Source organism: Diadema antillarum, unplaced genomic scaffold, assembly GCF_040938485.1.
Source record: "Diadema antillarum isolate AM-2024a unplaced genomic scaffold, OU_Dant_1.0 seq00000182_RagTag, whole genome shotgun sequence".
Taxonomy (NCBI): domain Eukaryota; kingdom Metazoa; phylum Echinodermata; class Echinoidea; order Diadematoida; family Diadematidae; genus Diadema; species Diadema antillarum.
The window spans coordinates 694,658-710,212 of NW_027271249.1; the positions used below are offsets into that span (position 1 = coordinate 694,658).

The 15,555-nt window shown below is 37.2% G+C and overlaps 1 protein-coding gene across 1 annotated transcript; it reads left to right on the forward strand.

Moving 5' to 3' along the window:
- Positions 1 to 4,446: 4,446 nt before the first annotated feature.
- Positions 4,447 to 11,356, forward strand: LOC139728474 (uncharacterized). Its single transcript, XM_071639413.1, has 6 exons — positions 4,447 to 4,550; positions 6,512 to 6,565; positions 7,184 to 7,327; positions 8,944 to 9,051; positions 10,621 to 10,735; positions 11,114 to 11,356. Exons 1-6 carry the CDS (start codon positions 4,458 to 4,460, stop codon positions 11,176 to 11,178), a joined length of 579 nt encoding a protein of 192 aa, XP_071495514.1. The 5' UTR covers positions 4,447 to 4,457; the 3' UTR covers positions 11,179 to 11,356.
- Positions 11,357 to 15,555: the final 4,199 nt, after the last annotated feature.

A 15,555-nucleotide genomic window follows, 5' to 3' on the forward strand; every position in this document is an offset into this window, starting at 1 on the left:
CAAGAGGGGACAGACACGGCGATTTGGCTAATCACATTTCCCAGAGCGTTTGTATCTCTTATCTTTTTGATGGAAAATCCAAACCCTTCACCAAAAGTGTGCACCAAATCTTTGAATTTCCGTTCCGAAAATACAAAATTTCCCTCGTGTTAGAATGGATACTCCATTTCCACATTCTTACCCGCTTGGTCTCTCCGCATCCTCGCACATATCCTTTAACTGTATGTATATATACATATATATATATGTATATATATATATATATATATATATATATATATATATATATATATATATAGCCCCTGCTTCGAAACTTGTGGGAGGTTTCACACCAGTTCCCTTCCAGAAACCTTGCCCCATTCAAATTCCCTCCCAGGACTTAAACAGTGGATGTATGTCACGAAAGTATTTTTAATGAAAAGAGTTGATGAATAAAATTAATGAATAGATGACTTGTCCAGTGTCAGTGACCATGATATCTATAACACTGTGTTTTTAGTCATTTTAACCAACTCCAACCAATAATTATGCCTACATAATATCATTCAGTACACGGATAGGGTTGCTCCGTTTGTTTACATAATAAAGTGAGGGATTGCTGCAAGTACCTGTCATTGTATAGGGCCTCGATCTGTAGGCAAGTAATGCGAACTTTATCCGCATTTGTAACCATGATTAATGATTAACTGCGAATTGCTAAGGAACCGCGATAAGTGTGCACATACATCCGCATAGCTGTTTCCCCAGCACAAGCAAGCAAACGGTCTCGCGGAACCCTACATTATTGTAAGGTGACTCTGTCGTGACGACAAAAACCATTTGCTATTATTTCAAAGGCAGTCTGCTATTATTCATTCTTCGCTGGAATCCGATCCGCTCATCCTCTCAACATCTCATCCGCTGTTCTTGTGGTAAGAAACGAAGAACAAAAAAACTCTCTGAATAGAATTTTGCAAAATGTGTACCATTGGAGTTGCTGCTCTATACATGCGCCATTGATTGGTGTAGATCAAATTTGCCGCATCGGTGAAATGAGTCACATGTCTTCATATCATGATTCTTATTGACTCAAACTTTGATTTGAGACGGAAAACGGTCAAGACTGCGACTAAATTTACCGATATGCTTTTTTTTATTATATTATATATTATTGAAATGCAAAGTAATAGTGATCTTGCTCTTGTATGTGATCAGGAAGTATATACTATAGAGTGTAGATTTTATTTTCATTATTACATCTTTAGGTGCGATTGGATGCAAAGTGCATCGTGTCACATTTTGAGTTGTTTTGTTTGTAGAATTAAAGTTTAAGAAAACAATCGTCTGACTGCATGTGCAAATATTTTTGTCTGGAAGATCACATTTTATGAAACTATGATGTTCATATATATCTACGATATATAGTTGGATATCGACATTTGATTTCAAACCGTTGTCTTTATGATCAGAGCTAAATTGAAGGTGATCGTTGTTTCAAAGCTAAAAATTGATTTGAAGAATGAAAGATGAATTCCGATATACAATGTATAGGAGGCCCTGTGTAAGTGTACATGTATTTATACTTGCATTGAAGAAAAGTATCTTCTGAGCTCTAGATTACAGAATATATCAAGAAACAATTTAAAAAAAATGAAAGGGGCTTACATAGAATGCATGCTACCTGAGATCTTCTAGTATTCTTCAGAGTTGATACGACACAGCATACCATTGGATACTGTTTTATTGAGACCTCTTAAGTTTGTTTTATTGTATCGGATGATTTAGATTAGATTACTTACGATGATACCCCCACGTAACAAGTGTCAAAAAAAATTGAATACTATTTTTCTTCTCAGGATCTTTTAAACTGTTCCGTCTGATAAAACTATTTTATTTGCTTTTATATTAATTTCTGAGGAAGCACATTCTTTAAGCATAACGATGCCAGGGGAAATACACTCATCTTCTTTAATCAATAATGCAGGCCTTTAGGTCATCCGAATTATTCGAATTTAACATTTTACCGCAATGATTAATGACCTGATCTCCCTAACCAATATATATGGTAGTAACAATATCCTACTGAAAAATATATCATCACATGGATATTTGATTTACGGAAATGGGCAAGTTGTTAAAGTATATATGATATCTATGTATCCATTGAAGGATGTACAGTTCATCGTTATTCGGTGAGTCGCATAGTCCCTCATCACAAGTTTGTGTGAGCGAGTGTGTTTCCATTCATTTCATTTCCTTTCGCTTCATTTCATTTCATTTCATTTCATTCCACTTCATATCATTTCATTTCATTTCATTTCTTTTCACTTCATATCATTTCCTTTCACTTCATTTCATTTCACTTCATTTCATTTCATTTCATTCCACTTCATTTCATTTCATTTCACTTCATTTCATTTTATTTCATTTTACTTCATTTTACCGCTTTTTAATTATTTTCAATTCGTTGTATTTCATTTCAGTTCATTTCTATTTCATTTCAATTCATTTCATTTCATTGTGTATCATTACCAAACAAATATAAGTACAAGTAAAGGTAGGCATTTGAATATATGTTATCACACAAAATCAAGACAACATTTCAAAAAGAAAATATTACAATGAACTAAAGTACAATAACAGTGATTTTATGCAATACAAACGTGCATATTTGCATTGCTTGTACTGCAGTGTATGATATCATTAATTATTATTATAATTCGCCTTCGTGTCTTAATTACTCCTAAAGGCGTCCTTCAGTGAAATATCAAATGAAAAAGATGACAAAACAACAACTCGAATGAGAACCTGCCTTGGCTACTTCAACACTGCTTGTCCATATCGGGGATGTATTACCCCCCCCCCCCCCCATAATCCCAATAGATTGTACTCGATAATAATGTTATCTTCATTGAAACCAAAAGCCACGCTTATTACCAATGATCACGCCATTACTGTGAAGTCCAGTAAAACAAACTTTACGATAAGCGCCCTTTCAATCGAAACGGAAGTTGAAATGAAATAAATGGTCTTCGGAACAACTTGACTGTATACATCCCACTTTCTCAATTAAGGTCTCTGAAAAATAACATGAACTTCCTCTTATATGTTTTCTTATTGCTTATCTTCCACCCAATTCTGCTATCAAGTGATATTATGTAGAACGAGACAGTGCGACCTAAAAAAAATCAACCCCTCCCCATGTCCCGCACACACGAATACACAAGACATGCACACACACCTCTATTTCCCTCCAATGCAAAGATAACATCTCCAGATACTTTTCTCAGAAGTTACGTCACCTCAGACAACATCCGCAATATTTGTAGGTTGTTGTTTTCTTCTCTTTTAACCTCATATTTTTCATTAGGGTGTGCTAATATACAATCATGATTTGTGTCTGCCAATATATGATATGCGTAACGAAGTTTACACTTATTTACGACCCCCCCCCCCAAAAAAAAAAGGAAAAAAGATTATCCTGGGATCATAAACAGTATCAGTTTCGAATTATTCCGTCCCGCTGCAACATTTACGATAGCATTTCCGTCTGTAAGCCTATACCAACAACTAAGAAATGATTGATTTCAGATTTTAGTCAGATATCGACCTGTGCTTATGTAATATGTGTTAATGTTCTAATCCTCACGGTGTTTTTATATTCAGTGCTCATTGACTACTGATGGCGCTCTTTGGTTTAATATTCAACGTTTGAATCTTATACTTCGTGATATCGTTTTTAAAGTACCTATGCAATGGGAATGCATGTTGACTTTTATGACTCCCTGATAATCACATTTGTGGACAAATTAGTACCTAAATACGTGATATGTATTTTAAAATTTTTTTACCGTTCTTCTTCAGATTATCTGAATACATCTACATATCAAAATATCTTCCAAACCACGATTCTGTCCATGACATTATCTGTTAATCGCCGCTAAACCACTTACGTGATGTGGGCCCTGCAAAAAGCTCTGGAACTCACCTTTCTGTAGACTGAGCTGAACCTGCATGTTTACATGTACCATAACTATTTATGATTAATAGAATACATTATCGGAGACGCAAGTCAACGTGCACTCGCATTGCATAATAATGTCCAGGACCTTCTCAGATATCTTCTTTTTCGAGTTGGTGATTTCGATGAATATTCATGAAAACAAATGAAAAGGGAAGCATCCATCAACGCCGCAGTACGCCGCAGATCATAATTTTCGAGTAATATCAGTAACAGAGAAACAAACACGTGAATAAAAGACGTAAGACCCTGTCAATATCAAGTGAAAATGATCCTTGAAATTATCTCATAAACTAAAAGGTTCTTCTCTTGACTATAGATCGGTATATTAATGGCAACCGTGGCATACCCAGAGCCGGTCATCACGACCACCATCGACCCAGTTTCTCTGCGAGAAACCCAGGAGCGGACCCGCAAGTTGATGAAGATCCGAAGCCTGGCGGGCCTGCAAATCACCATGGGGATCCTAATCAGCGGCTTGGGTGGGACAGCCATTGTCTTCGAATGCTTCTGGTCCTATATTGGCAACGCCATCTGGAGTGGAGTGGTGGTAAAGACTGTGCTTATGCTTACTGTAAAACGAGAAATGTTCGCGTGCATTTTAATTTCGCGACATGATTCGCGAGCGCCAAGATTCGCGAAAGTAAAATGCACGCGAAAGTTCTCGTCTACACTATTATGCATTTAATGCCAGTGGCAATTCGTTCAAATTTTTATGCCGCTAAAAAGGCCGTCGGCTCCAATTCGCGAAAATTTCATGCCGCGAATAATTAATGCATGTTTTACGGTACAGTAATACGTCCAGCATAAAATATATGAGAACCATGCCAGAACGAACCAGATAGGACCACTCTAGTACAAACATACCAGCTGTAGGCCGACTTCTGGCACAGGGAACATTCATTATCCCATTGGGAGCCATTTCTTTGGGGGAACCCTTGTGGTTATCATAAAAAAGGGGAAAGATTGCGCATTATACTCCCTTAATTACTTATGCGGCGTTGAAGTGGTTAAATCCTATTGATAGGAGATTCTTCTGTACCGATTTTTTTTCTTTATAACAATCTACATGAGAATTATGTAGAGTGTTTGTTTAACTCTTTATGTGCCATGGTGGAAACCCCCTGTGTACCACGTTATTCTGAGACACGAAGGTAGTCATGCTTTGAGAAAGAATTCTGTTTTTCCAATTTGTATAACTTCTACAAATTTCTGTTAAGATGGGCATAATACTAGGCAAAGCTAAAGAGGAATGCCAAGCTTTGTTTCGATATAAATTGTATGACGACTCTATTTTCATTTTTTCTTTTGAATGACCAGTTGCTACATAACTGTAAAGTCATGACTTTTGCACATTAAACCGTGACAGAAACTTAGAATATATGAGCAAATCTAGTTGGGAACATCGCTTGATAGTCGATCACCACAAAGAATGCAAGCCGTATATGAGAGGAACAAAAGCACGAGAAACGCTTTCATTGTGCCGCGGGATTAGCAGTAATTAGCGATTTATCGATCGGTCTTGGCGGCTTTGTTTGTTGAGCAGAATATGCGAAGTTGGCACGCCGTCGACTGAGTCAGAGGTGCGAACGTGGCACATAAAGAGTTAAAATCTAGATATGGAATATAATTTGCTTCTTAATTGATCATTACCAACTCACGGCAGGAAATGGTTCACTGTTAAGACAATTCATTTATTATCTTCTACAGTCTGACTGCAGTACAGCAGTAAGGCAATAAGCGCTCTCATTTATCGTACTAGTATGCATACCGAAAGATGGCATAAATACGTAATGATCAGGGGCGGCGCAGCCGTGGGGGCCGTGGGGGCTCGGGCCCCTACACTTTTTGTGCACCATACAAAGGAATACATAAGGTGTCATCACTTTGGGCCCCCACACTTTTTTCAACCCAGAAGTACGTAAGTGGCACTAAAATGGGAGGGGAGAGAATGAGCTGAGGACCTGTTTTTTTTTTTTTTTTTTTTTTTTGCTTGTCAGCTGAAGAAACCCGGAAGTAGACGCGGGGACGGGGAGAGATGAGCTGAGGACCTTTTTTTCTTTTTGTTTTTTTGCTTGTTAGCTCATGAAACCCGGAAGTGGGTCCCCACACTTTTGAAAACAGTGCGCCGGCCCTGATGATCTATAATGTCTCGACATTTCACAGCTCATTATTGCAATACGCAAGGTAAGAAACAAGCAAAATACATCACCTGAAAGAGGAACAATACAGTGTGTATTGTTCTTTCCAAGGAATACAAAACAAGGTTCTACCTAATTATAGCACTGATTCTGTGTTAAAAGAAAATCAGATTGAGCGGGTGATGAAAAACAAATCAGATTGAGCTTCTGCAAAGTACCATGATTTTTGTGCATTTTTTGCTCTTGAATGAAACTTTATTTCATATTTTCTGCTGAAATATGCGAAATTTTGCTCATTATAGACGTCTTGCACCGGGAATATTTACTAGGTTTTATGCTGAATATGTGTTTCCTTGTATACCTATCACAGTTCTTCATTGTCACCGGGGCTATTGGCTCGGCGTCAACCTCGGGGCAGAACAAGGTAAGTTGGTCACAAAGGTAGCTAAATGTCGGCTGCTTTGAAGTTGCAGAGATCTCAAAAATTACAGGACTGGGCCTCTTGTTAGTTAATCGCCGCCATACTGCCATGTCATTATGAACGTCGCTCGATCGGCTTCACAATGAGTGAATATCTAAACTAAAAATATGTGTGTTTTGATACATTTTCTTTGGCAGTGTTGGAATTGGTTCCCACATCGTTGTGTCATTGCCATAAAACTGCTTGAGCTCAGTTATTAACATCCAGCAAACTAACAACTCTGCTCATGCCTCCTAATTTACGACATAGAAGACCATAAATAAGTGCAGCAAAACAAATAAACATTCTTTTTCTATTATAACGAACATGCATTTTGAAAAACCTTGAAATGATACACCTTGTATCTGCAGTTTGTTGCAATAAATTTGATATTACTTTTGTATTTGCAATCACCATGTATATTACAAACAAATCAGAATTCATGCAAAGGGCTGCTCCGTGGGAACTTCTGGATAGTCAGAATCTGCAAACTTTATAATTGCTTCGGCAAGGCTTCCATAAAAACGTCTGGATCAATCGAGAAACAATTTTTTTTCTCCCCCCCCCCCCCCCGGCACCCAGCTTACAGCTTACGCATTTCTCTCTGGACTGTCCGGGGCCTGTGCAGCGCAGCTACTCGGTCTGTCAATCTTTGCGGCTATACAGGAGCTGGAGTTGATATGTCAGCCAGGAATTAATTACGCAATCATTTGCACATACATCATCGTAAGTACCGCTACTTGTAATACGCGTAGAAGGCTCTGGAAGGAACCAGAGCCATAAATCTCTATTTGTGATTTAAGGCTTTGGAAGGAACTGACTGTTTTTGAAAGGTGTATTATAATGCGTAATGGCCCACCTGATTTTGGCAGACAGTATGTTAAAGGTACAGTTTATCATTGGGAGCAATGATTTTAAAAATATTCGAATTATTGCATTTGATGCATATAATATGTACAACAGTTTGTATCACAAAACATCCTATACCATATAAGATTTTTGCAATAAAGCCTAAAATGTAAGGAGATATCACAATTTTTCTCAATAAACCATAACTGTAAAGACGCTTTATTCTAGAAACAATTAATGTTATCATAACTATTGTTCACTCTTATTCACGAAAGTGGTACAAATGATACCATGGTTTAAACCATGGACAAAAACCATGGAGCGCCAAGTGTCGCATGGAATATTTCGTTACGAGATCAGTAATTTCGTCGATGAAATGATTATTTTGTAATGAAATGACAACATTCTGTAACTTAAGATGAACATTTCGCCCACGAAATTATAATTTCGTTAATCATTTGTCAACGAAATGACCAATTTCGTAACGAAATATTCCGTGCGACACTTGGCGCTCCATGGTATCTGTCCGTGGTTTAAACCGTGGGTTCATTCGTACCACCTTCGTGAATTCGGGCCAGTTTGTATAGCTGACAATTCTTAACATTATCTTGATTAAAATTTTTACGGTGGTTGTTTTTATCCCCAACTCACAGTTTAGAACTATTTTAAAGCACAGAAGCTACGTTTATGTTTCATCTGCAAATGGTAAATACATGTAATACTTTTAAGCGCGTTTTAAAACTATTAGGGGAGATGTGACAGGTCCATTTTTTAGTTAGCCGCTTTCAAATGCGCACACAGTTTGCAGTGACAGCCGTGAACGAAGAACGCCAATTAAGACTGGAGAGGTCAGGGCGATGGCTTTCTCAGATCTGTGGGGCATTTCATCAAAGTGTTTTGTCATGTACAAATTTGCTCTCAACCAATCAGATACAAGGATTTCCGTAGCTTAAAACAGTTGTCAGTGGCCGACAAGTTTCATGAGACACTGCCCTTGGGAAGATATAATTCACGAGGCAGAAGGGAGTCTCACCCGGTCACCATTCCTATTCTATAATACGGTTGGTCCTTTCTACTCGTGATATCCTTTCATTGTCCAAAAAGTAACGAAAAGTATCATGAATAAATTTCTTCGAACAGTGGTGCTGATTGGCTGTGATTTTTCATAGTGCAGAAAAGGGTCGGAGGTCAATCATTATAATATGGTTAGTGTATAAGTGCCTGTATATGCTTACAACAAAATGTTTGATGACTGCATGAGAGAGCATGAATATCGCATCGCTGTAGGCCCTACCTACTTTCGAGCTACAAACACCTCCAGCGCTACCCTCAAAATGCTACTAATAATGAAATAAGCATAAAACTTTCCTTTCAAATGAATGATTGGTTACAATAATATCAATGTCTCGTATTTCCTACACTTATCATATGCAAACGTCGTGAAGTATCAAATGTATCCTTGCTGTCAATAGCTTTAATTTCAATCCTTGCAGGAGAGCCGTATTGGGGTCGACGCGACCATCGCTGCTCTGAGTTTTATCACACTCATAGCGTCACTGACTGCCTCATGCCTCAGCTGCTCCGTACCTCCACCAATAACGGTAAATTCAACTGAGAACTGTTTATTGCAGACAGAGATCTTCAGTCTGCTTACCTTTAAGGAATACATTCTTTTACCTCACTGTATTTAACAAAATGAAAAAGTTTTAAGGGATCGTATAGTTTTGGTTGAGACGTTACTTTAGGTTTGCAGCATCTTTTCGTGAGATAATGAGAGGGATTCAACGTTTGTTTGATGAAAAGTGGTTTTGAAATGGCTGATTATATAAAAAACAGAGCAATCCTAATAAAAGGTGGGTCCCACCTTTTCATGGCCGGCGATACGTACGGTTTTCATACTTCATACTTTTGGTGCCACTTCCGGGTTTCATCAGCCAACAAGCAAAAACAAAAACAAAAACAAAAACAAACAAAAACACCAAACACCAAACAGACCAAAACGAAACAAAACAAAAAACCTTCAGCGCAACTTTGGGTGCCACTTCCGGGTCTCTTAAGCTGACAAAGAAAAAGAGTCTTCAGCGCAAAACATAGGCCTCACTGCGCTCACACATCAAGGATTCCTTCTATTTTTTAAGTGCCACTTTCGCACTCCCAGGGTAATAAGTGGTAAAAAGTGGTGACACCCTCCTGAGCCAAAAAGTGCCCCCCCCCCCCCCCCCCCCCCCCCGTTCTGCCGGCCCTGCTTTTATTAGGATCACTTTTGGATGTCTTAGCCATTCTGAAACCAATTTTCATTTAATAAACTTTGAATTCCTCTTAGAATGGTATGCTCTGTGTTACTTCATAAGTGGTTTCTTGGTATCGCGCAAAAAGTTCCAGCCCAATCCTCATCTCCCCCAATACTATACCATCCCTTTAACGACAAAATAAACGATATAATAAACACTGAACACTACATCGCCACAAAGATCTGCATCATAAAATGTTATTGTTGGAATTAATCTTTATTGACAGACTATGCGAATACAAAAAACTACCCTTCGACAGTAACGAACACACTAACATACATTCACACGCACAGTATTTTAAATCACGGAGACAGAGTTCTTACTGCCCCTCCCTCCCCAGTGCCTGAAACTCAAGCCCACTCTTTACCTCCCGAGTTTTAGGCAGATCCTTTGGTTCTTGGTTACATGTGTCACGTCTTAAAGATTAAAAGTACAGTACATGAGAGTGTCATGACATCCTTTTTTTTGTCACATTTGAGCACACACACATGCGCACACACACACACACACACACACATATATTGTATATATATATATATATATATAATTATGTACTCTTAATTCATTAGATTGAGATGAGGGACAAATCCAACTTATACTTAAGATCTCAATCTGACAGATTTTGAAGTCAATCTAATTTTTAAGTCTAACTGTGGATTTGTCCCAAACCACAATCTTACAGATTGATTTTAAATCTATTGCATTTAGAGTATATGTATATATATATATATATATATATATAATGTATATAGTATGTACATATATATGTATATATATTGTATACAGTGTATCATACACATATATGTATGTGTATAATAATACAACAATTTCTGCCTTGTCACTAATTCCAATTTGTATTGGTATCAATTCAATTGGCAGACAACCATCGTTGTTCAGGGGAGAACGTCGGTGGCGCCGCTTCCGACTGCCCCGGCCTATCCCGGTGTTTCAACCGTCCAGTATGATGGGGCCTACAACACGGCCTACGCTCATGGTAAGTGAATCATTAATGCATTGTTTGATAATCATGTGAGGGAATTCAGGGGAACTGAGGAAAGCGAATGAGGTCGAAATGTACAAAGAACAGTGACATAATGATTGCATCTTTAACGTCACATAAGAGTAATAGATAAAAAATGAACGTGGTTGAAAAAGTTGCTGTCCCTTTTACGTGTAATATGTATAAAGCCATATAGCGAGTCAGAAAGGTACTGTACGTCGGAATTAAACTACTCCATCAGTGGTTAGGTGTATCTGGTTTTGCCACTCTGCAACCCTTACTTTTGTCTCGAATCGATCATTCAAAGGACCATTCAACCATTCCAATGTCATTACTAAGTGTCTTGTCATCATTCTTGTCGATTCCTTTCAGGTTCGTCAGTTTCCATTCAGAAAGGAGGGAACCCTCAGTATTCGCATCCCGGGCCGCAGTATTAAAATCAATCCTCGCAAACAACGAACAAGCTCCGTCGCCGCGTTAGAGCCCTCTAAACCGATCCCACCTGGCAGCAAACTCGCTATTCCTGCGGTGCCACTTTCACCCACTCATGTGAGAATGCTTAATGCGGTCATGCAGTTCACGCTCGGATATATATATATATATATATATATATACATACATATATATATATATATATATATATATATATATATATATTATACAAAATATACACAAAATGGCCTTTCCACAATTAATGCAGTGTTACATAATAATAATGATATATGTTCTAATTTGTACGTGTATAACATTTTATTTGAACTCAATTGAATATGAATTATGCATCAGCACACGTGTGCGCACTTGGAACACCACAATTATGACATAGATGACGGTCAGGTTAGATCCATCTCTAAGCAGAGAAATCTAGTTCTCAAATAGATGTTATCAGGTATCTGACTAAAACTGTAGGAGATTATGGACATTTCGGTCGTGTTCATAAATCTTATTACATATTTTTGTTCATCACCATGGCAAACGTAACGTCGTTATTCTGTGAATATCTGAGGCATCAGTTCCCCTCTCAAAAAAAAAGCCATAACACAAAACTGTGTGAAAGATGTGAGGAGTTGGTTGGTAGAAAATGGACTATTACAACGTATATTCCGCAAAGTAAACATTGTAAGAGCAGATGAATGATAATAATATTCAGTTCTTAGAACGCATAATACCATGAGATAGTTATTATGCGTGTACAAAATTAATGAAAACAAAATCTATCATATATTTCTCTATTCAAACATGTAATCAACAATTGTCAAAAAGGTGAGTTTTTAACAGATATTTGTATTTATCAAAATCTGTAATGCATCTCATACTGAGAGGGAGATTATTCCATAATGAGGGTGCCAGTTTTCCAAAAGCCCTATCACCAAATGTCTTAGATTTGACATTCATTTCAGAGAGGAGATTTTTTTTTTGAGCGCAGATTGCGACCAGGATGATGTAAACAAAATACACAACATGAACATGCACAATTAGTGAAGGAATTATACTAAACATTGATTTTTCGATGAAGTAATGTTTACAAGACCATTTTTTTTCTTTTGTAATATAACTTCAAGAGGTTAATGTAAACAATTTGGTGAACTGCTTTGGCTATTACGGAGAACTTATCTATGCTTAGGCAACGACATTAAAATTAGAAGACAATATCTTCTAATTTTGATGTCGTTGCCTTGGTCTATTATATTATAATAAGTAAGATTATAATAAGTAAGATTACAGAATTATGGCTTCTTCGTATACCATATTATGTATTAAGTGCTTACAGGGTAATGTACATAAGTGTGTGTTTTAATGCAAGTGACAGAATCGAACAGAAATGCTTTAAATCAAAATGCCAGGATTTTAATTGAAGAGGGAAAACGGTGAATTGCTTTTACTATTTTGGGGTGTTTTTTTTTCAGTGATTAGGAACCGTTTTGTTCCTCGTATCTAAGTGTTTTCAAGGTAGTATGCATAATGTATGTGTTAATATAAGTAACAAACAACATAAATCAAATACTAGCACAACCAATTTTGTGTATCTTATATTATAAATATACAAGAATTGAAACAATATATCAAATACCAAACTTTCTAGCCAAACTTTCTAGCCAAATTTAATCTGTGACCATTATATCGAATAGATTAGCTAATTAGATGATATAGCATAAAATATTTATGTTGTACTTATCAAGTTGGACAGAAATAATATGAGTGGAATTTATAGTATGCTGCATACACCAGTCCTGTACGTTGTTTGTTTCTTTGTTTCTTTTTTACGTGGCTACATAGATAGCACATATCTGCAATATAGGAATAACATTTCTTATCATTAGTCTTTTTTTTCTTCAAATGTGTGTCTTTCCTTAATGCATTTATCATTTCAATTCGAGTACTAGTACTTGACCATAGGTTTACCAAATTCAACCCCCTTGACACTATGATAATGTCATTTTGGTATTCCAAATAATATCACAAGTACCGAGAATGGATAGATTGATGCCATGGACAGAGTTTCGTTGCCATGTTTGAAATTATTTTTAAAGCAATAAAGTTTGTTATTTAAAAAAAAACTGCAAGAACCAGTTGAACGTGTGTTGCATAATTAATTACCCTAAATTTTAGGTCGGTGCCTTGTCACCTTCCGCATAAAGAGCAAAAAAGTAAAAGAAAACTAAAACCACCTCAATCAATAGCAAACTTAGGTCCTCCTGGGAATCAATGGTCTATCCTAAATACGGAAAGTATTTTCACATGATATATTTTTTTTCATAATTGCACACCGGTCAAAACAGTGTTTTGACAAAGAACGCAGACGTTAAACATGTTAAAAACTGAAATGTGAGCAAGTTATAGATGTAAGAAATTGATTTTGATCGTTTTGGTATCGTTTGGTATCGTCTTGACTTCGGCGATCATAAGGATGGTTTTGATAAGGGCAGGAGGTTCTAATTGCTGTACTATTGACAAAACGATGATTCCATAGTTATGCTGTGAATCCATACTCTATCTATCAAGGCTTGTTTGCATTATGAAAATGCATGGGAAGTTTAAGGGCGGTGAGTTGCTCAGTCGGTAGCCCGTCTGCCTCACGATCCTAATGACCCGGGTTGAACCCGAGTCTGGACTGAGCAATGTTGTGTGTAAACATACTTAGCTAGAGGCAAAACACTCTGTCCCTCGGATAGGACATAAAATGGAGGTCCCGTGTATGAGAGAGTCACAACTCATGCACGTACAAGATCCCACTTCATTCATTCATCGCAAAGAGCAGGGTGTTTAAACCCGGTGAAGTGGTCCCACCTCACATCCAACTGGACCCCATGGAAGACCAGCTATAGCGTAGCTGAATATGGGCTATCCAGCCATCTTCTCAGATGGAAATGAACAAACAAACAAACAAACAAACAAATAGTACAATGAATTGGACATTTTTATTCTCATAAATATTATATTTGGGACTGTTTACCTAAACTCTTACCAACTATTGACCAGAAGTCATCCCCGCCCTAAAAAAAGAAAGAAAAAAAGCAATTGAAAAGATGCTCACATAGAAGTGAAGTCAATGATCAATATTTTCTTGTTACGAGCAGATTGTTATGAAATAAAAAGTCTCCACATTCATGAAATTGGCGGACACGGTTGAACGCCATTTCATACATCTGCTACACGCTGCCAACTTCATCCGTGCTGTGATGAGACGCGCAACACTAACAAATTATCGACAATATAACCATAACACTCGATACCAAGGGCTATCTTCTCCCGTACATCGCTGCTATTAAAAAGACTTGAAAAGAGACAAAAGACAGGGTTGTGCGAATACACAGACATCTAATACTACCATGCTTAGCGGTATCCATGTCAAAGTGTATCGCTCATAAATCACAAACGATTATAAAAGCTGGTACAAAGAGATTTCTTGATGAGGGCAAATTTTGTCTTACATTTATCCTCTTTTAGTTATTTTTTTTTACCTCAATGCTGCTACGCAGTCGTATACTAACTTGTGTTTTCATCAGTAATCAAATTTAATGCTTTGGTCCTTTTTGATTGATAGCTGGTGGTTTCATTATTTACTATGAAATATTTAGTGGGCGCGTTAATGATCGCACTACAGAATGAAAGAACTCCATAAACTGAAATGATTTTGTTTCTTCATTTTGTCTATTTCCTTGCCCTGAAAAAGGGATTTTTTTTTTTTTTTTTTTTGGGGGGGGGTTTTGGGGTCTGCTCGAAGTAAGTATATCATTCCTTATGATAATGATCATAAATTTCATGATAACTGTCGAGTAAATGAAATTTGATAAAAAAAGAAAAAAATCATTGTGTTTTCAGCGCTATGATAATAATATGTGTGTGTGTGTGAATGTATGTGTGTGTGTGTGTGTGTGTGTGTGTGTGTGTGTGTAATAATAATTTCCAGTTATATTGATTCCATTAAATGGGTCTTCGGCAGGGTCTTAAAGGGCCCCTGAAATCCAAATTCATGTTAATTTGTGTTGATTTATGATACCCTCAACATCATTTTTGCGGTGAAACGAATATCTAGGAACATTCCATATACATGTATCTTTAACGATTTTTTGCTCCCCTATTTTTCTTTAGCTGACTTGTAAACGCCCACAAACAATTCTTCCAAAAATATTCCTCGGATGACCTCATCTGTCAATCATTTGCTAAAGTACTGAAATGTTTAACAAAAGACATTGGAATGCACCTTCCCCTCGACTCAGCATAACTTGCATGTTCCCTCGCCATGTCTTTTGTTAGTCACATTAATATCACAGAAACATGCAAGTTATGCTGAGTCGAGGGGAAGGTGCATT